Source organism: Euprymna scolopes, chromosome 44 (genome assembly GCF_053919585.1).
Source record: "Euprymna scolopes isolate OS-2025 chromosome 44, ASM5391958v1, whole genome shotgun sequence".
Classification (NCBI taxonomy): domain Eukaryota; kingdom Metazoa; phylum Mollusca; class Cephalopoda; order Sepiida; family Sepiolidae; genus Euprymna; species Euprymna scolopes.
Genome location: NC_136525.1, coordinates 44,418,199 through 44,441,129, shown reverse-complemented (window position 1 = coordinate 44,441,129; position 22,931 = coordinate 44,418,199). Strand labels below are relative to the sequence as shown.

The 22,931-nt window shown below is 34.6% G+C and overlaps 1 protein-coding gene across 1 annotated transcript in view; it reads left to right on the top strand.

Moving 5' to 3' along the window:
* LOC145268827 (rap guanine nucleotide exchange factor 1-like) overlaps positions 1 to 22,931 on the top strand; it is a 307,722-nt gene that overhangs the window by 167,499 nt on the left and 117,292 nt on the right. The window contains exons 4-5 of the mRNA XM_080124477.1: positions 5,074 to 5,221; positions 12,013 to 12,107. Of these exons, the coding sequence (XP_079980603.1) occupies positions 5,074 to 5,221; positions 12,013 to 12,107 (243 nt within the window). The remainder of the gene's footprint in view (positions 1 to 5,073; positions 5,222 to 12,012; positions 12,108 to 22,931) is intronic.

Genomic DNA, 22,931 nt, shown 5'->3' with positions numbered 1-22,931 from the left:
TCCAAACACCCGATATATCAAATTTTAACTCTGTAGAACAAAACAAGATTACTTTTATATATATATATATATATATATATATATATATATATATATAAAGCAAATATTACATGCAACAGAGACACTTTGCTTTATGCGACCTTTTTTTAATTTTTCGATTTTCCATACAATCTTTTCTGTATCAATCAAAAAAGTATCAAAAAGTATTAATAAAAGTTCCATAGTTGTTGCTGTCACAAGCGCTTTCGATTCGTCCACGAATCATCATCAGGTGTTGAAGTAAAAGTCTGGAGGAGCGAAAATGAGGATTAAAAGTGAAAACTAAAATATACAATAAACGACGATAAGTTAAAATATATAGAGTCGATGAAAATGATATCGCATTCGAGAAAAGCAGTAACATTCTAAAATGTTTTGCATAGTTCGTATTGGACAGACTTTGTTAACGGCGTCTATGAACTTGCTGATTTTAATACTCAAATTTTTAATTGACTTTTCATTGACTATATATTTTAACTTATCGCCGTTTACTTAAGATTATACGAAAAATCGAAAGATTAAAAAAAGGAATCATAGCGTCTCCGTTGCATTTAATAATATTTGCTTGAATGAAAAAATGTTGCCTAAATATACCAATTATGTATGTATTTATGTATATACTAGACTACCCGTGACCCGTTGGGTCAGTATGTTATATTAGCTATGCAATTCATGTATGAGCGTGACACTTGTGACTTAAAGAAAATAGGGTTTTTTTGTGACATAACAGAAACATTTCTATGAAGGTATATTAAAATGAAAAAAAGAATATAGATAGATTTCTAGGAGTAGTTCTGTTTATCATAATTGATTATTTTTTTTAAAAAAATTTACAGTTACTGAATTATAAGTGGTTGGCCATACTTAGAGGTAAATGTGCACTGAACAGATACCATAATACTTATAGTTAAATTCAAATTTTGATATATCTGCTTTTTTTTTTTTTTTTTTTTTTTTTTTTTACATCGTTCATTTCTGTATTACGTTTAAGTTATTTTAAACCCCACTCTTCCCATGTTAAATAATAATTTCGAAATTTTTTTTAACATATGCACTGAACAGATACCATAATACTTATTATAGTTAAAGTCAAATTTTGATAGATCTGCTTTATTTTTTACATCATTCATTTCTGTATTACATTTGTTATTTTAAACCCCACTCATCCCATGTTAAATAATAATTTTGAAATAATAATGTTAATATTTCAGTGCGCAGGTCATGCGTGCATGCGCAACTGGATGTCGTAAAGCGGAAAGTGGGTTACATACATCGTTACAAGGTCATTTGAGTTTTATAATCTCTATATAAATAAAATGAACTCATTTTTTCCCGTCGGATTTTGACCTTAATAGGATTAAAAATCAAGATATTTCATGCAAATATAATATGCACAAACGGCAGAACAATATCTGAGGTGTGTTATAGGCTTATTATTTCTCAAATTCCTCGATAATCTTAGATTTCTATACTTTTTCTGCTGAGAAGTCACGGCCAAAATCGGTTAAGAACTTTTACTCATGACTCCGGGTTTGATCCTTCCTACTTACCTACCATAACATTTTTAACCCCCCCCCCCCCCGTCCCGGAAACAAACACTCGGGCAACGCCGGGTACCCCCGCTAGTTATATATATATATGACTACTTCATTTAATCACATAAATTAATATACAACAATATAATTTTATTATAAATTTTCAGTATTTACTTCAACAGTGCTCAATACACAAGTAAAACTAGGTAGTAAGTTATGAAAATAGATGTGGCAATTAAGCTACACAGTATATTCTGCGTTTCATTCTCGTGAGAATTCGTCAGGCATTTTCTCAAGCGTAAAAACACTTGTGGAGGATGATCTATCGATTTTTAGTTTTACTGGTAGTTTAAAATCAATAAATATTTATTGTTCCTATTTACAGTGCCTCCCCACGGGACAGAGTTAGACACCAGGGTCGTTTTTTAACGTGGAGAAAAGGAACAAAAATTAAAATTGTCTCAGTCGTGAAGGATTTCTCCTCCACTGATAGAACAAGAAATTGAAGTGCAGCATCTGAAGAACAGATACTACACTTTGATCTTGTCCCGAATTGTTTATCATTACTACTAGCAGTGGAAGATTTTGCTTTAAACAAAATCGAATAAAAAAGACAATTACAAGAATCGTTTTTGGCATTGGAAAATAGGCACAAATTTTTCCAATTCCAATGCTCCCTAGAAGTTCCGATTTTACTGATTCCGATTCTAATTAATCGTCCTAATATGCACGCACGCACACACACACACACACACACACACATATATATATTTCTGTGTGCTAGAACATTTTAATCTTGAATTTTAATTTTTGGATAAAAAGACAACCTGCTCGTTATAACTGTTACTCTCGCATGCAACGATAGGCATCTTGCAATATAGACAACAAAACTATAAAGTGGTAAAAGAACAAATATGTAACAAATAACTATTACCAAAGGCAAGACCTACCTGGAATAATTTTTTGTGTTTTAATTTATTTTATATGGTTTATTTACTTCAAAACACAGATAATGCCGAGCGCTTAAGTTAGAACAACAACAAAATGGCAGACCTGAGGCTATCCTCCCTGGAGTCTCAATAATCACTCAAAACTTGAAAATAAAACAAAATACTGATAGAAATCCATTCAATAAATGTCACAGCAAACAAGTCAACCTCTCTGATCTGCCATAATGCTTTCTTTTCTCCATCTTTCTCTTCCAATATGGCTGAATTTAACAAAATTCTTCAACATGCACATTTTTTTCCAAATATTGCATCGTCTTTTCTTTTCTTTTTTTTTTTTAAATTAAAAATGCAGTTTTTACATTTTTTTTTAACCAAAATGCCTATCGTTTTTTTTTTTTTGCATTTTTGTGGTAATCCTTATCATTTTTATTATGAAATGCTATCATTTTTTTATTTTTCATTAAAATCGCCATATTATTTTTACTTTAGCTAAGCGCCAATTGATTTTTTTTTAACAAATTTACCATGATTCTCTTTTTAACCAAAATATCTAACATTTTATTTTTATCGAAATGCCCATAACTTTTTTTATCGAAATGCCCATCGATTATTTTTTTTATCGAAATGCCCATCGATTATTTTTTTATCGAAATGCCCATCAATTATTTTATTTATCGAAATGCCCATCAATTATTTTTTTTATCGAAATGCCCATCAATTATTTTTTTTATCGAAATGCCCATCGATTATTTTTTTTTATCGAAATGCCCATCGATTATTTTTTTTTATCGAAATGCCCATCGATTATTTTTTTTTTTATCGAAATGCCCATCGATTATTTTTTTTATCGAAATGCCCATCAATTATTTTTTTTTTATCGAAATGCCCATCGATTATTTTTTTTTTATCGAAATGCCCATCAATTAATTTTTTTATCAAAATGCCCATCGATTATTTTTTTAACCAAAATGCCCAAAATTTATTTTATTTGTACTGAAAGTTACGTTAATTCTACTTTTTTTTTTTACTGAAATATGCAATGCTTTTTTAATTCTAATTCTAACATTTTTTTACCAAAGTGTCTATAATTGTTTTTGTTTTTTTTCTGAAATATCTGGTATTATCTTTACTAAAATGTCCAACTTTCTTTTTAACCAGAATGCTCAGCATATTTTTACCAAAATAAATTTTTATCGGATTGTTAATCGTTTTTTTGTAAAAATGATTATCATTTTTATTTTTTACTGAAATTACGATTTTTTTTGGTTGAGAAATTCCCAACATCGTTTTACTAGCGTTTTTTTTTTCCTCAATTAACGCATTTTTTTTTTTTTATTATATTTACCAAAATTCACATCATTCTTTTTTTTTTTTTTTTTTTTTTTTTTTTTACCAAAATACCCATACGTTGTTATTTATTTATTTATTTATTTTACTGAAATGATCGTTAGTGTTTATTTTTGAGAGATGGGGGGGGGGGGCTTATTCAGATTGGCACTTATGCCGGCAATTAAAAGGAAAAAAAAAAATTCAAACGCGTCTGTATGATGTATGTACCAGTCACAGAACGAAGATCAAATATTCCAAAAATCACATAATTTGATCAAGTAGTTTTTTGAGGTTTTTTATTAAAAAAAATCATGTTTTACACAAAGTGAGTTCTAGTGTTTTCTGCTGCCATGATTAAATCCAAAGAAATAAATAAGAGGAAACAACTCAAATCGAAGTGTCGAGGTAAAAAATGATGGACTTAGTCATTTTTTTTTTTTTGCATGGTACAGAACTCAAATTTACATAAGGCCTAAAACTGCACCGTTTGTTCATTTTCACCAGGATTTGACGTCCCCTGGAGACTTTTGGAGCTAAATGGGGCGGGAGGTAAATGCTGAACTTAGTCATTTTTTTTATGCCTCGTTCACTGTGCACTCACTGGGGATCATGTCAGCTTTGGGCTGCCATGTTTACTATTCAGTTTATGATTGTCAAGATTTTAATTTTTTTTATTTCTAATTGTCCATAGTTTTTTCGTTTTCTTTTTTTTTTTCTTTTTTTTTTTTTTTTATTACATTTTCACCCCAAACAAGGCAAATTGCCACTTTGGTGTAGGGGGCTACTATCAGGGGCAACAACTACTGGGGTACTATGTAGGGATTTGGGCAGCAAGGTGTCGGTTCACGTTACACTTGAACTTCTGCACGTCAGTACTGTTGGGGAAGCAGGGACCTGGAATGGAATTCCAGAGTCTTGCGGTTCTGGGGAAGAAACTATTGGAGTAAAAAGATCTTTTACATCTAGGGACCTCTACAGTGTGGGGGTGGGATCTAGTAGCCTGTCGGGTTTGTCGAGGGTGCTCGCGTCGTGGGGGCACAAGTGATTGCAGTTCGTCAGAGCATTCACCACTGTTTTGTTTTGTTTTGGTGGGGGGTTAATGTGAAATTTGGTTAATGAAATATTCATTTTTTTCACTGGAATGACCATGTTTCAATATTTTTTTTGGAAAAATTGATGCCTTTGAAAACCGCTTCATTTTTTTTTTTTTTTCATTTCAGCACTATGATGTTATCCCGCCATAACCGGGTGTGCCAGTGTCTAGCGCGCCTGATTCGTTGGGCTGACAAGATCCTGCTGTATGGTGATGATCAGCTAAATAAGGACAACGCCCATGAAGTCATCAAAGCCCTGGCTGATGGGATGAAAGTAAGTTATCATCTTCATTAATGCATACATCTCAGCAGATCTGCTCTCCAGCCTTCCTCAAATATCTATATACAAGGGTAGTTCCAAAAGTGCAAACCACATTTTTTTAATTTTTTTATTCAAAACGATGAAGATCTACAAAGACGTCAGTAGTACCATTAAAACGAGTGACATTTTATGCTTTAGAATTTATTTTTCTGCATAGTCACCACAATTTTCAATGCATTTTTGCCAGGAATTCAATGACACATCTCTGCTTGTGATGCACATCTATGACGGGTTGTTTTCTTAGTCTCATATCATCAATATCTACAACAGAGAGATGAAACTTTGAGGTCATGAATGCATTAGATCAGTCATCTATAAGGCAAATGCAGCGCACGCATTTCTGTATGCCACGAAAAGGCTTTTTTCGCCAGTGGTCCCGGGGGGGGAGGGGGCTATCGCTTAGAAGTGTTTATATACCCCCTAGATAATAATATCTACGATTTGGGAACACGGGTCGCGTCTAGATTTATTTACATCGATTTTTACAAAATTCTTGCTATTTCAGCCCGTCTTGTGTTCGTTCAGCTTTTTTGTATAAAACCGAAACTGATTCAAAGCTAAGAATTATTCCCGGAAATTGCACCGGGGGAACGTCCAGTAGCAATCAGCTTTGATCAATGTAGGGTCAAAACGTCTTATATCAGACAATTGCTATTCAATCTGGATAATCCCATTTTTATGGGGAGCTGGTCCCCCCCCCCAAACATCTGGGGGAAACAACCAGCCAAAGTTGGGTAAACAAACCCAAAAGCTGCCCTGCAGTAAAAGTTAACTCTGCTACTTCTATCTGACCTCATTAATGAAGCAGCAGAGTTAACTTTTATTGCGGCCACCTGTCAATTCTGTTTTTAATACTTAAATAAATAAATTAAATTATATGAGTGTGTATATATATATATATATATAATTTAAAGGAAATTAGAACAATAGTCTAAAGAGCAGAGTACATTTCAATGTAACAGTGAAATTACTAGTTTAATTAAAATACAGGAAAGAAAAAGTGCTCGTTGTAATTTAGATATATAATAAGCTCGATAGGTAAATATCCTAGAGCTAATTTAATATTTAGTAATGTGATTGATAATTTAAAATAAACATACTTATCAAAGTATTCGATAAGGTGAAAAGCTATAGCAAACATCTATATGAGTACTTTAACCATAGTTCCTGATTTCAAAAGGCGAAAAATTAAAAAGATACATCTGCCTTACTTTTAATGCTAGGTTTATTTATGGTGTCTTTTAAATTTAAGAAAAACCCTTCACAATTTGCTGATGAGGCAACCTTGTTTATTAAAAAACTATATGTAATAATTATTGTCCGTAACTTGATGTCTATCACAATAAAAACACTTTTCTGAAACGATCGTACAAATAATTGATTTTGTTGTTGTTCCTTCTTATGAAACGGATTTTTAATTTAATTATAATTTGATTTTTAAATTTTAAATTATCAATCACATTACTATATATATATATATATATATATATATATATATATAAAAGTGAACGTGTGTGTCTGTGTACATTTCCCTATGCAATAACTCTTTCAATTTTTAGTCTCCAGACTCGAAATTTGATATACAGGGTACTGAGATTTGGGGAAATCGATGTGATCGGTTTTTGGCCAGAAATTTGGCAATTAAGGGGTCAAAGTTCAATGATTTGACCTTTGAGAACTCTACCAAACTCCTCCGACAATTTTGGGTCTACGCACTTGAAATTTTAGATATAGGTTCCTTGGACATGGATATAACTTAATAACTTGATTTGAGCCCAAAACAATAAATTTTAAGGGGTCATAATAGGGGTCAAAGTTTAAAAAGAATTGACCTCTGCAGTCTCTTCTAAATTACTCAGACAATTTCTGATCTAAATATTTGAAATTTTACATAAAGGGTATTCAGAGATAGGGCAAGCTTTTTCATCAGTTTGGGTCGAAAATATTTAGTTACTAATATATAAATGTATGTATGTATGTATGTCTGTTTGCATGTCTGCCTTAAACTTTCAACAGAAGCGACGGATTTTACAAAGATCAGTATCGTTTTAAAGTTCGACCTTTCATACGACAAATATCGAAAAATTGGCTAAAACATTAATATCTTCCTCTTCAACTAGACACTTTTCTACAGAGGGGGGGGGTCACTTTTTTTGTCGATATTTTTTAAAGTTATCCTCTCCTTTAGATTGTCTAGCCTTAATTTATGTCGCTTCCGGTTTGGCAGTGGTCGTAACAGCATAAACGTTAGGTTTTACCCCATTCTTTTCCTCCTTTGCGGTACGGGTTTGAGCCTGCTTTCCTACTACCCCTTTTCCTTTTTCTTTTTTTTTGCTTAACATACACATCCAAACACCCGGGCAACGCCGGGCTGAAAAGCTAGTGGGTATATATATATATATATATATATATATATATATAATATACACTAGCAAAAGTACCCGTCATTGACTGGGTTCAGAAACAGCCTACAGAAAATGGACTCTGATTTATGAAAGTACCTGTTCACATTGAAACACTTATCACAATATTCTGTGGATCTATATTAAAAAACGTTGTTAAACTTTGTGATATATTTCCATTCTATGGAGGTCAGGCGCGAACGAACACCCCATAATTTTATTATACCATATTTCTTCAAGCTGAAACGTAATTATCAAAGTATACATATGCAGTTAGATATGAAAAGTCTTTATTAAAGTTTGTGCCTATTTCCATTCTATGGAGGCCAGGCACGAGCGCAGACCTCACAATTTTATTATATCATCCCTATTTAAGTTAAAACATACTTATCAAAGTATTATTATGTACATCTATATCAAAAACACTTGTAAACGTTTTCTTTTAATTTTTTATTTCCATACTTTGTGGACCAGGTGCGAACGCAGACCTCACAATTTTAATGAACCACCGTTCTGCCAGACCAAACATACTCATTCCTGTGTCTCGATACATCTTCTATGATTATATGTAATCAGTTTTCTATAATAGTCAACCATATAGGAGCCTATTTGTGACTAGACACACACACAGGCATTCAGCTTTATATTATATATATATATATATACACAGGGTGTCCACAAAGTCACGCACCAATGTTAATTAAAAAAGTTAAAAAATTAAAAAAGTTATAGTAGTAACATTTATTCAAATTCAAAGTTCTTTACAAGGATTACAATTGCTCGATATGTTCGCCGTTTGCAGCTATGCACAAGCCAATACGAAATTCAAAGTTCCTGTAGACACGATTCAGTAAATCAGCATCACCATCAATTTGAAGACAAGCATCAATAATACGACTCTTCAGATGATCCAAATCACGAATCTTCGTTGAATAAACAATTTGCTTAATGTGACCCCAGAAATAAAATATAAATATTAACATTGGTGCGTGACTTCGTGGCCACCCTGTATACTAACCTTGATTCCCGGCGTTGCCCGGATGTTTGGTGGTGTGTGTTGTGCAAAAAAAAAAAAAAAGTGGTAGTAGGCAAGCTCGGACCCATACCGCTAAAGAGGAAAAGAATGTAAAAAAAAATGTGACGTCTTTGCTGTTGCGTCCATTGCAAAACCAGAAGTGGCAAACGTTGAATTCATGGCTAATCAATCAAAAACAGGGGATGACTTTCGAAAATATCAGCAAAAAAAAAAGCGACCCCCCCCTCCTTGTAGAAAACTGGCCAGTTGAGGGTGAAAGAATTAATATTTTTAGCCAATTTTTCGATATTTGTCGTCCAAAAGTTTGAAGTTTAAAACAATACAGGTTTCGTCACAGTCCGACGCATCTGTCAAAAGTTTTTAGCAGACATACACACACACACACACACACACACACACCGAAGTTAAGCAACGTTGAGCCTGGTCAGTACTGAAATCAGTGGCTATTTGGGAATTCCAGGTGCTGTATGTACTCTCTGCTTATCTCTGCATTGTTTCCAGTCATCCTAGACTTCTTTTTGCCACTATACTCAAGCAGTGCCAATTCAAAAAAAGTGTGGTTGGAGATTGCACAGCCTTCCTCAAATGTATTTTTCATTCACAATCTTTGTTTCAGACAATGTTAGAATAGCATTCAACTATAAAAGCTATTTATTATTAGTTAATTAATTAGTGCTATGTTGTATTGCAGGTGGTTCATAGAATGATGATACGTCATGTAATGGTGTACTCAGCAACGACGACTCAATTATGGGGTGGGGGCACATATATACTAGGAGGCTGAGTGATGTTAAGGGAGACGTGTAAATGAACAGTTCTGTAAACACGGAGAGGAGATACATTATTGCTAAGGGGGATACAGTCAACACTTTGCAAGGGGTTTCGTATAAAGTTCGTTTTACAAGATAGAACAGCATGATGTGATATAATAACAGAAGACAAAAACACATTACCTTGCGGTTGATGACAAACAAAGACCTAAGCTTACATAACAATATGAAGACATTTATTTTCCAGCTGGTGATGAGAATCCAATACCGTGTTAGATTGTTACATTTTGTCTTCTCCCCCCACCCCCGTCGTTTACTTCCTGAAGGAGCTTAAACTAACTCTCTCTCCAACTCTTGAACTGAACTCTGACTGCCCTGTCTCTCCTCTCAACTGCTAACTGTTTTCGAACCCTAACTTAAGTGTATATATTGGATCTATATTTCTTTGTGATGTCAGAACGTGACCAAATATGTGCATGCTTTGCATGTGGATATTGCATATGCTTCAAATACATGTCCTAGGGACACAAAGGACATTCTCTAATTTAATTGTTCATTATTCTACTGACCTTTAGTCTATCCTTTTGTTTGAAGATGGTGTTTGTTGTGATGACAAGTTGTAGCTCTATGCAAAACTCTAGCAGTAAGCGCCCATTGTCATTGCAATTACCATTGACCACCACCACTGGTCTCGCTGCTAGCCGTCACACCTGGCAACGCACTGTCCACCAGGCTGTCACCTCCTTTTAGGTCTCTCACACAGAGAATCTACAGGAGAAACGCTTCAGGAAACCTCAGTAGCTGTACCTGATATGACTTTTGACTGCGGCCACTGTGGTCAAACCTGCTTGTCCTGTATCAGGCTCGTCAGCCACAAGGATGCTGCAGTCAACGTGGACAGCCCCATTCATAGGATCTTCATTTGCAAAGTCAAGCTAACTGACCTAACTTTGTTTTTATAGTTATTTCTACCTACAGTAGATAATTCCACTGCATCCCTGGAATCGTATCTAAATGACAATATGTATTCATTTTAACTTTCAATACTGAGTTTGATTCCAGCATTCTCCTTTAATAATAATTATCTTCGACCCTAATTACTTTGTTTCTAACTAAAAACTGGGAGCCTTCAATGTACAAGAGCTATTCAATCAGCATTTTCAGAATGATGGATTTATAGGACCATCACATTTACTGTTATATAGGGACCAAAATGATTCCCTGCTCAATACTGTTTACAACTTCTCTTCACATTTTTAGATTTTGTTGTTTTGCCCATATGCATTTTTTCTTTTGACAGGTTGGTAAGTGCTATTTTTTTCTGAGGAGTTAAGGGCAGAATAGGTTCATTGATTGATATAATACTTAAATAAATGATTTTGTGCTTCAAAACAGGTTCTATCAAGAATTGTGAATGTCAATGTACTTAAAGGAATAAATTGTAAGATGGTCAACATCATGAAATTTGGAATATAGACTTTTGTAATTTATTTGTTATATGTTCTGACATTGAGCTTCATGAATTAAGGATTAGTATAAATAAAAGGTGAAATATAATTGAAAAAAAAAAAAACGTATTTCCACAGAAATATGTGTATGTGTGTGTATCTATAAATCTATAAAAGTGAAATTGTCTCTTTGTGTGTATACATTTCCCTACCAAATTACTCTGCCAATTTTCAGTCTGCAGACTTGAGATTTCACATAAGGGGTATTGAGATTTGGGAAAACCTTTTTAATTGGTTTTCAGCCATAAATTTGCCTGTCAAGGGGTCAAAGTTCAATGATTTGACCTTTGGAAACTCTACCAAACTCCTCTGCCAACTTTGGGTCTAAACACTGGAAATTGTAGATGTAGGTTACTTGGACATGGATCAAACTTTTTAACTTGATTTGAGTCCAAAACAATAAATGTTAAGGGTGTCAAAATTTGGATCAAAGTTTAAAAAAAAAAAAAAAAAAAAATTTGACCTCTGCGGCCTCTATCAAATTAGTCAGCTAATTTTTGGTCTAAACATTTGAAATTTTCCATAAAGTATATTCAAACATGCCTTTTAATCGGTGTTTGGCTGAAAATTTGGCTGCCAAGGGGTCAAAGTTCAAAAGATTTGACCTTTGCGGTCCATAGCAAACTATTCAGTCAATTTTGGATCTAAACATTGGAAATTTTATATAAAGGGTATTCAGACATGCAGCAAGCTTTTTAATCAGATTTTAGATGAAAATTTGGCTGCTAAGACGTCAAAGTTGAAAAAGTTGACCTTTGCAGATTCTGCTAATTTTGGGTCTGAATACTTAAAATTTTAGATGTAGGTTTCCTAGACATGAGTAAAATTTTTTAATATATATATACATATGTACATAAAGTTATGAATAGTACATAGGGCCCGAGCAAAGCCGGGTTGAATTGCTAGTATATATATATATATATATATATATATATATATATATATATATATATATATATATATATATATACACGTGTGTGTGTGTATTTGTTGTAATGAATTTCTTTTGTGATTCTCTTTTCCACAGGAATTAGCTCAAGCATCCATTGATAAGTTAGAAAACAGAAAAAATGGTGTTCCAAGTTCTCCAGGCCCTATTGGTTCTTCTAGTCATCAGGAGAGGTTTGTATATATATTTTTTTTTTCTTTTTTTTTTTTTTTTTTTTATTATACAACTCCTGTACTGTTTTGTCTGTCACCAGGGGAGTTTTTTTTTTCTATTATTATTTAAATTTTTTTTTTTTTTTTTACAACTCCTATACTCTTTTGTCATCAGGCAAGGTTTGTATTTTTTTTTTTTTTTTTTTAAATTAAAGAAAAATTTTGCTTTTAATTAAAACAAAAGAAATTGTTTTTTTTTCTAAAACTATTTTGTGTCATAGTTTTGATAGCGATTAATTATTCAGAAATATTTTTATAATGCTAATCTCATCATGTATATTGTTCTCACAGCGTTTCAGCCAATGTCGCTTCCGATCTTCTTCACGTGCATCTTTTTTAATTCCTTACAGTATTTCGGACCAAAACCCATAGACTCATAGTCCAGTGAACAAAGGTGTTGTGTAAGGCCAAAAGTTCATTCCTCACTACAAATTTGTCAATCTAATATTCAGACTTGAGTACTTATACAGAATTTTAAACATTTAATCAGCCGAGGTATATTGTTCTTATTCCATCAACCATAGTTAAGCAAGAAAAAGTTCGTTCAGCTAGGGGTATCCCTTGATACCGAAGCCAACGGGGCATAGGCCATTGGTGAAATGTTTTGTTCTCTGTTGAGATATGGCTTTGGTTCTGTGCAGTTCTAGGAGGTTCACTCTCCCAGGCTTTACATTCTCTCCTTGAAGAGGAGTTAGCTTATTGCTAATCACCCTAGCAGCCTCTACCAGGGAATGCCTATGTAGCTGGCCAGAAATATTTTTTGGTTGCCCAGAGTTCTCTTCCTCTGTGACATTGGCTTTCCAAATACCACTCTCCAATCCTTGTGTCACATCAGTGCATCATTAAGTAAATAATTAGCAGGGAGACCCAACGATGCCTAGGATTGAAAGATGTTCAACAAATATTTTAAACTCTCATATTTTTGTTGTGTAAATTAGTGAAATTGTTCATTTTTCAATCAAATCGATTGATCGCCTGCTCTAGTAAGGGACTGACTGTGGTGCACTGGGATGAAGTTTCACATGCCTTCTTGCAGTGACTTATTTTACAAAACATTGTAATCTGCATTGCACGGTAAGCAACTTACTGTTGATTTTATAAAATTGTTTTATAAAATGTCTTGAATTAAAGTTTAAAATACAAATGTGAAGTACCATGGTTCAATTGTGCTATAAACAGAAACATTCATTTCAAATGCACCTGTTTTAAAAAAGAACGTCGTACTGTTGATTTTATATGTGCGGGCTCTTCTACTTGTGCATTTATAAAACTTCTCAAAAGCACTTGTGATGTTAAACTGTATAATCATCTTGAGAAAGTCTTGAAATAAAGACAAAACATTTACAAATATATAATTTTTTTTTTTTTTTTACATCACAGAATACTATTTCCATAATATATATATATATATATATATATATATATATATATATATATATATTAAATAATAATAAACTGGATCGTCCTTCTTTAATCAAAGTTTTAGTGGTGGCATTCGATACAAAACCTATCTAAAAGCACTCCCAGACACAGAAAGTACATTTGTGCAAACTTTTTAAAAAATGGCCCACTGTTTCAGAATCCATAAGTAATGAACACACACGCACAAAGTCCCTTTTATAGATTAGTATCACCTTATTTTTTTTTATACAAACCACTCGAGACAAGACATGAAGCCATTTAATATAAAGAGCTAACAAGAACAAAAGATGATTCTCGTAAAGGAGATGTCTATTGATCTTAGTCTTGAAAAGACCAAGTCTGTAGGTAATAGGAAAACAGTGAGCAGGAAGAGAGTTCCACAACTTTGCAATTCTTGGAAAGAAGGTATTGGAATAGGAAGTAACAAATTATCGAACTTATGAAAACCACTAGATCAATGAGATGGAACAAAGGAAGCAGGGAATGGATCAGATAAGTCTAAAGAACACATTCCATAATAGTATTTGTAAAAAAAAAAAAAAAAAAAAAGACTGAGACTAGCAGCATCGTGTCTGTGAGAAAGAAGCAGCAGCAGTGGAGAAGAAAGGAACATTGAACTTTCAAACCACATAAAACTATAATTTAAACCTGATGGTGTAAGTTTCAGGGATAGGAAGTCATCAGAATAGTTCAGGAATAGATTACACGTTTGCAACATAGTTGATGTTTTGCATCGGAATAGATTGGTGTGGTGTGGACATGTCGAGAGGATGGATGAAGTAATTCTAGTTGGCAGATGTAGGTTTATTGAGGATCTAGAGGGAAGGGTAAACCATGTAAGACATGGAGTTGGTTAAGGCTGACCAGGCCTTGCACAAGACTGAAAGGCCTGGGGAGAAGAGCTATCAGACAAAATCGTCCAACTGATGCTAGCATGGAGACTGACATGAAACGATGAGGATTATTATTTCAGGTTTCTGAATTTCCGTTGTATCTGCGTTAGGCATACAAAAAAAAACGCATCGTTGTTTGATTTCTTAATCTATCTAATTTATAAAACTCATTATGTCTGTCTGTCTGTCTCCATATTTTCAAATTCTATTCCTTTCCAAAACTAAAAGTCACAGAGCAGTACTAGGGACCTCAAATGATTGGATTTTTTATGAAATTTTTTTTTTTTTTTTTTTTTTTTTTTTTCATAGGCACCACCGCTTATCAAGGTCAAGAGGCCACTCAAGGATAAGGGTTAAAGAATGTACCATGGTCAAAAGGACAATATAGTAATCGTTAGTAATGGAAATTCAGTAAATTTGTTAACTTATATGGAACGGCTCATCAAAAACTTGTTTACGTTAGACTTGAAGACAACCATATTGTAGTCGGCTGGAAAGCAGGAAAACGTAGGCATGCAGTTCTAAGAAAGAAGCTTTGTTCATGAAATCTACGTTTAGGTTTAGGCACAGATGAAGAATGGGGGAAATTATTGATAGTGTTTTCTGCTCGATGAGTGTTTCTTGTGAATGTCTGTCTGTCTGCATATTTTCAAACTCTATCTCTACCGAACCTAAAAGTTGCAGAGCGTTGCTAGGGGTCTCAAATGATTGGATTTTTTATGAACCGTTCTTTCGTGCATCTTTAACCGGTTAAAATAGTTTTTAAGGCGTCAAAAAAGGGGTCAAAATTGAAAAAAATAGCTATACGTTTTGTACATTCATCTTAGTTTATTTTTAATCAGTTCATATGCGTGTCACATTGGTAAAGTGGTAATGTCACCAACTTTGAATGCTACAGTTTTGCTTTTAGTTTCGATTCTAGCTGATGGCACCCAAATACTTTTTTTTTTTTTTACTTTTGAAATCACGACTCTATAATAATATATACGAAATCTGGACAAATTAAAATATTATATTTTTACAACCAGGCAAAGCCGGGCAATCCCCCTCCCCCATTATTATATATATATATATATATATATATATATATATATATATATATATAAAAGTGACCTTGTATGTCTGTGTAAAGAACGGTCTCTGCCAAACTACTTTGTCGATTTTTGCTCTAAAGACTTGAGACTTGATATATAAGAAATGCCGAGTCAAGATTGATTAGTCTCAACGCCTTTACCCGTGGTACTCTGGGTCCATGGGGTTCAGTTTAAAATTGTATAGAGATTTCCAAGTTCAAAAATATGCACCTGGAGAAGATTAGAGGTTACATCAGCCAAAACGTTGTGAGAATAATATTCAAGACGAGTATAGTTGTTGGTCCAAATCCAATATTGCTTTGGCATTTGCAGACCTTCGTTCTTGTATCAACAACTCTTGTTAGACTAACCCTTGCATTCTACAGCTTTTGGGAACAATTCCAACTTCAGTAAACGACTGGTAATTCTGACATTGTGACATGTATTCAATACTTCTGTTTCTATTTATAATCTGACTTTCTAAGCACTTTTTAAGTTCTGATCTGGGTGGATTTATTCACATTGATATTACGGATTTATTGCTCGGATTTTACCTTTTCACAATATTGTGGATTCAATTTCCTTCTACAACTTCAGCCTGCATAAAACCATCATTTAAACATGATTGTACTCAACTCTTTTATCAGTGATGCTACGGGTCTATAGATTTCAGTTCATAATTTTATATAAATCCCCAAGCTCGAAAAGATGCACCGAAACATTGCGAGAATAACATTCAAGATGGAATAATCCAAATTTGATACTGTTCCAACATTTGCAGGCTTTCTTCCCTGTATCTACCTCTTTGGGACAGTCCCAACATCAGTAAGGGTTTGGTAATTCGACATTTTGACACGGCGTTCTATAACTACAGGCCACTTCATGGCATTGCTGAGAAGCATGATTGACGGCCTAGTGTTTTCTTCCTACTGTATGCCATAACACTGAGAGACCGACCCATAGACTTAGGGTTGATGACTAAAACTTGAAAATTGTCAGGGGTGCCATCCAAACATGAATAATAAGAGCCTAGTATGATACTTCTGAAGAATTGGTGTATAATCTTTTTTTTTTTTTTTTTTTTTACGTTATCCAAAATTTCAGTGGTCAAAGTGTAATGCTTTAATTTATTTATTGCAGACTATTATCGTCATCTTTTCACAACCATTCCACTGACCTTTATCAGGTGGTAACCGCAACGGAATAGGAACTCTGAATCTCCTAACTACATTCTCAGCAATTACTGCTATCCATAGTTGTCGTCTCAACACATTTTGGTCAAGTAAGCCTCTGGCCGGCTTTGGGTAGGATTGAAACCACTATCTTCAGACAATTCTCACCTGGAACCGTAGAGACTCAATGTCTCTATCCACTGCGCCACGGGCTTACTTGGCTAAAATGTGGTGAGATGACAACAACTATGGATAGCAGTAATTGCTGAGAATGCAGTTAGGAGATTCGGAGTTCCTATCCTATCGCGGTTACCACCAGTCCGCAATAAAAAAAGTAATAAATACTACTCACCTCAATAATGAATTCCAATTAAATAATATCTATGGGTAATCCTTTGTTCGTTTGGCTTGAATGACATGTGCTCCCCAGTGATACAGCCTTTGGTGATTGATGCCAGAGGAGATGTGGGAGTAGTAATTCATAAGACAGAACCCTTCAACACCAACTATTTACGCTAGAGTGACTTCCCAGAACGGCCAAATTTGGTGACGTCATTCACTGGAGGAGTGAATGGGGTACAGTTACATCAGCCGAAATGTGAGAATAACATTCATAATGAGTATAATAGTCGGAATGATCCGAATTTGATACTGTTTCGATATTTGCAGGCTTTCTTCCCTATACCTAGCTTTTTGGGACAGTCTCAACATCAGAAAGGTCTGGTAATTTCGCATTTTCACATGGTCTATTGACAAACGTTTGGTTTTCGGAAATTTTTTTTTTACTCATATTCGACCCAAACAAGCATGAAGACATAAAGGGCTACCGTGAATTAGGAATTATGCCTATAGAGACACTCCAAGTAGGGAGTTGAGCAGCAAGATCTCTGTTTACATCACACTTCAATTCTGCATGTTAGTACAGTCGGAGAGGCAGGAAACAGGGAGGAAATTCTCAAAAGCTATCAGCTTGAGAGAATAAGCTATTAGAGTAGAAGGCTCTCTGGTATTGGGGGGGGACCTCTACCGTGAAGGGGTGAGATTTTGTTGCTTATTAGATTAGTTGGGAGGTATTTACATGAAAGGGATACCAGTCGTACAAGTTCATTGGAGCACATTCCATTAAAGTATTTGTAAAACAGGCATAAGGATGCGCTGTTGCGGTGATGGGACAGAGATCGGAGGTTACAGGACTAACAGTTTGGTTTTTCATCTTTTATATGGATTGTGTTCACCATGGCTGAGGAGCTCCATCCATCATTTGTATGGTAACTCTCTGGAATATCAGAATTAAGTTAACAGGTGCTACACTTTGGTTGTCATGGTTGTGGTATTCGTCCTGAGTCGGTTGAACTGGCTCTTTCCAACAAGTTAACCATGTCCCAACCGCTGATCGACTAGGCACAGCGTTTCAAGACTGCTTCCATCAATAGTGCAAGCCATTCGCAGTTCCAATGACGAACCCCATAAAGGTGGAGGCTCTGAATCAGTTCAGCATCCTGGATCGATGATTTCACAGATGAAGTTGCCTGGGCGTCATCGAAAGGAAGTAGCCAAACCAGCAAAAGCATCTGGTAAATAGGGATTTTTGGAAAGAGTGGATCCTGCAGCGAGTGCAAATTGTACGGCTGCAGGGCTCTACATTGCGAGTGAAACAGTCGCATTTGCGAGTGATTTTTCAAAGTGGCGACTAGAAATAATGAAACGCTTATCTTTTGGCGATTGTATTTCTTTCACTGACAATCTTCCAAAGCTCACTACTTTTTTTTTATAAAACGAACAAAATTAAATTATTTAAACAATAAAAGTTTAATAGAACAATATACTATTTTTTTTGTTAACGAAGGCTGTTAAAAAAATACTTGAAGAAATAATAACGTTTATACCGTCAAGTATCAACATAGAATTTGTATATTTAGCATTACACTTATTAAAAAAAACAAAAAAACAAAAATCTTTATGATGTACATACCCGTTACAGAACGAAGATGTCATATTCTAAAAATCATGTGGGTCTGGCTAGTAATTTTTCTATTTGGCTAGTGAACGAAAATGTTTAGTTGTCAAAGGTCAACTAAAGATAAATTTGTCCGTAGAGCCCTGTGTTGGGAACAAACTGTTTCCAGCGGGCACAAAGATGGGATGTATGCAGTGATGGGTGAATACTTCAAGTTTGCATAAGTCTATAAAGAATCGGAATCGGTAATTGTATCAGAATCTGATCTTGTCTACATGCGAATATGTCGCATAACAGGAGCTTGAACAAATTTAATGCTATAATATTAAGAGCCCGAATTAAATGTTTGGAAATTAAGGGAGCTTTTTTTTTACAAGGGAATCATCACTTATCAAGGCCCAGAGACCACTCGAGGATAAGGGTCAAAGAGTGTACAGTGGTCAAAAGGACAATATCATAGTAATCGTTAGAAGTGTAAATTTGGTAAAATTGGATTACTTAAGGGAAACAGCTCATCAAGGACTTGTTTACATTGGACTTGAAGACAGCCATATTGTAGTCAGCTGGAAAGCGGGTAAACGGAAGAGTCCACAGGTTTGCAGTTCTAAGAAAGAAGCTTTGTTCATGGAATCTACGTTTAGGTTTAGGCACAGATAAAGAGTGGGGGAAAGTGTTGATAGTGTTTACAACCAAACGAATGTTTATCGTGAATGTTTGGCGTGGTGTGGCATAGATTGGAGCTCAGACGAGCACTTGCCATGAAAATAACAATAAAACAGAGACATGCTCGCAATGTCTCTTCTGTGAGAAAGAGGTTGCAGGGAAGAGAAAAGGGCATCCCCCACTAACTAGGCTACGAAGTCTATTCTGAACTCTGTCAAAGCAAGATGAGGTCTTCCTAGCAGCTCCTGCCCAGATGTGACAGCAATACTCCATCCTTGGACATACCTGGCTCTTATATAGGTAGAGTATTGTATCAGCAGTGAGATAGAAGGATGCCATCGTTTTTCCAGCAACCTTGGCAACAGATTTGATGTACGCATTCCATTTTACATCAGGAGTAAAGGTCAAACCCAGAAGCTTGTCAAAGCATGGAGCCTCCATTTCAATTGATGCCAAATGGGGATCAGAATATTGATGATGTAAAGCTTGGTTTTAGATGCATTAAAAGTAACCCCATTAAGACTTCTTTTTCACTATGCGTCATTATTATTTTTATTTTTTTTTATTGAATTTCTTTGATTTTTTTTCATTAAAACAATTAAAACTATAAATAGCAACATATAATACTAGTAGGCTTGCTGTCACTTTGTTAATTTTTTTTACATTTAACTTTTTTTCTTTAATTTACCCCAAACAAGACATAGAGGCTACTGTGACTTAATGGACAAGTATATAGGGGCAACCTGGTTGAGGAGTTCTGCATCAAGATGTTTGTTCACATTTAAATTTTGGCATGTTAGTACAATCAAGGGAGCAAGAGGGAGATTCCAAAGGCAAGCAATTTTAAGAGAAGGTTTTATTAAAGTAGGAACCTCTACAATGAAGGGGTTTTGTTTGTTGAGGGCACAAGTGCGGCCAGATCGTTTTTTTGCTGTTTTGGTATGAAGGTGTTGCCATCCTCCAATATGCAGCATTTGGTATTGCCAAATCGTCACTCATTTAGTACTGACCAGGCTCAACGTTGCTTAACTTCGATGATCTAATGTATATCACAGAAAAAACATAGTTTCATGTTTCTGCATTTTTGAGATGAGGATTGATTATTTCATATTATTCGGATCCATTGGACTACTGTTCTCATCTTGAGTTTAATTTTCAAAACGTTTCGGTTGATGCAACCCCACCCCACCCCACCCACTTACCTCCTTCTTCAGATCTATCTTGTTGAACTCTGGAATCTTCATGTATATGACATAGTTGATAAAGTACTCGGCAAAACTTAGTTATAAAGGTTACTCTGTTTTGGAGGGTGAAGATCCAATTTTTGAACGGCACTCAAAATACAATTGCAAATTACTTAGGACTTCTACCCAGTCATGGCTGACGGAACAAGAGTTTGCTGCCCCTTTGGATTAAATAAAGGCTTCTGTTAGAAATTCTGTGCAGATTCCCTGAGTTCAACAGAAAGATTCAGGGGTTTGACTCGATACACCTGAAGAAGGTTGAAGGTTACATCGACCGAAACATTAAAATTATATTTAAGATGAGAACAGTAGTCTGAGTAATCCAAAAAGTACAGAGAAATCCAAACCATGTAAAAGAAAATATGAACTGAAAGGAAGACAGATAGAGAGGAAGATAGAGAGAAGGAGAAAGAGAAAGATAGAAAAATGATAAAGATTGAAAAGATGTTCTTAGAGTGATGGGAAAGCTTAGAAGGTTTGAACAAAGTCCTTATTTATATATGAGATCTCGGCTTTCAGGAAGGTTGGCGTCAATCTTCTGGATGGTTTGCCTTTCTCAAAAAAAAAATAGATGGGTATTATTCGGCAAAAATATTTTTAGTTTACTTGGTATTTCAAAAAAAAAATTTTTTTATTTTTTGCTAATTAAGAAGGTCAAGTAGAAGTCACGCAGTTAACTTTTTGCGCCGAGGCAGCGTTTGGGTTTGTTTACCCAAATTTGACTGTTTTTTTCCCCAACAGATGTTGGGGCGGGGTAAACCAGCTCCCAATTGTCCAGATTGAATAGCAATTGTCTGATATACAAGATTGATCAAAGCTGATTGCTTCTGGACGTTTTTCTCGAAAAACACGTCCATTTGAGTTTAGTTTCACTTTATTTATACTAAAAAGCCCAATCAACATGCAGAAACCAAAATAGCAATAATTTTGTAAAAGTCGACGTAAATAAATCTAGATGCTACATGCGTTCTCAAATTGTAGATATTATTATCTACGGCCTATATAAACAGTTGTAAGCGATCGTAACCCCCCCCCTCCCCGGGACCGTGTGCGAGAAAAGCCTTTGCGAGACATACACGAAATGGTCACACACATTTTGCCTTTTATATATATAGAATTATATTATAAATATATAAATATATAGAGAGTATAAATCGATGCTCTCGTGATCCATATAAAGTCAAACTTGTGCTACTAGATCAGGCTGTCTGAAGGTACTAGCTTCCTAACCTAAAATGCACCAAACCTTAGTGTTATTGTTTTTTCCCCTTTGCTAAACTCAATCATGTCTGAGTTATATTGGCAACACTGATGTCTCATGTTTTTTAATTTTTGAGATGAGGGATAATATTTGGATTAAGCGAACTATTGTTTTCATCTTGAGTATTATTCACACAACGTTTTGGTCAATGTAACCTCACACCATCTTCAGGTGCATCTTGTCCAATTCTGGAATCTATCTGTTTGACTCGAAACAGTTCACCATCTTCTTTAGAGGGAAGGAGATAATCTATGTTAGTTCATAATGTACTGTTCATAACTTATACTTATGTGCATATATCTATCTATCTCTCTCTCTCTCTCTCTCTCTATATATATATATATATATATATATATATATATATATATATATTCAAAAGTTTGACTCATGTCCAGGTAACCTACATCTAAAATTTCAAGTGTTTAGACCCAAAATTGGTGGAGGAGTTTGGTAGAGTCTGCAAAGGTCAACTCTTTCAACTTTGACCTCTTAACAGCCCAATTTTCACCCAAAAATTGATTGAAAAGCTTGCTGCATTTCTGAATACCCTTTATGTAAAATTTAAAATGTTTAGACCCAAAAATTGGCTGAATAGTTTGCTAGAGACCGCAAAGGTCAAATCTTTTGAACTTTGACCCCTTGGCAGCCAAATTTTCAGCCAAAAATCGATTAAAAAGCTTGCCCTATATCTGAATACACTTTATGTAAAATTTCAAATGTTTAGACCAAAAATTGGTTGAGTAATTTGGTAGAGACCGCAAAGGTCCAATTTTTTTTTATCTTTGACCCCAATTTTCACACCCGTAACATTTATTTTTTGGACTCAAATCAAGTTAAAAAGTAATCTACATCTAAAATTTCAAGTGTTTAAATCCAAAATTGGTGGAGGAGTTTAGTAGAGTTTTCAAAGGTCAAATCGTTGAGCTTTGACCCCTTGACAGCCAAATTTTGGGCCGAAAACGGATTAAAAGATTTTCCCGAATCTCAATATGCCTTATGTGAAATCTCGAGTCTGTAGACTGAAAATTGACAGAGTAATTTGGGTAGGGAAATGTATACACACAGACACACAATTTCACTTTTATAGACATATAGATATA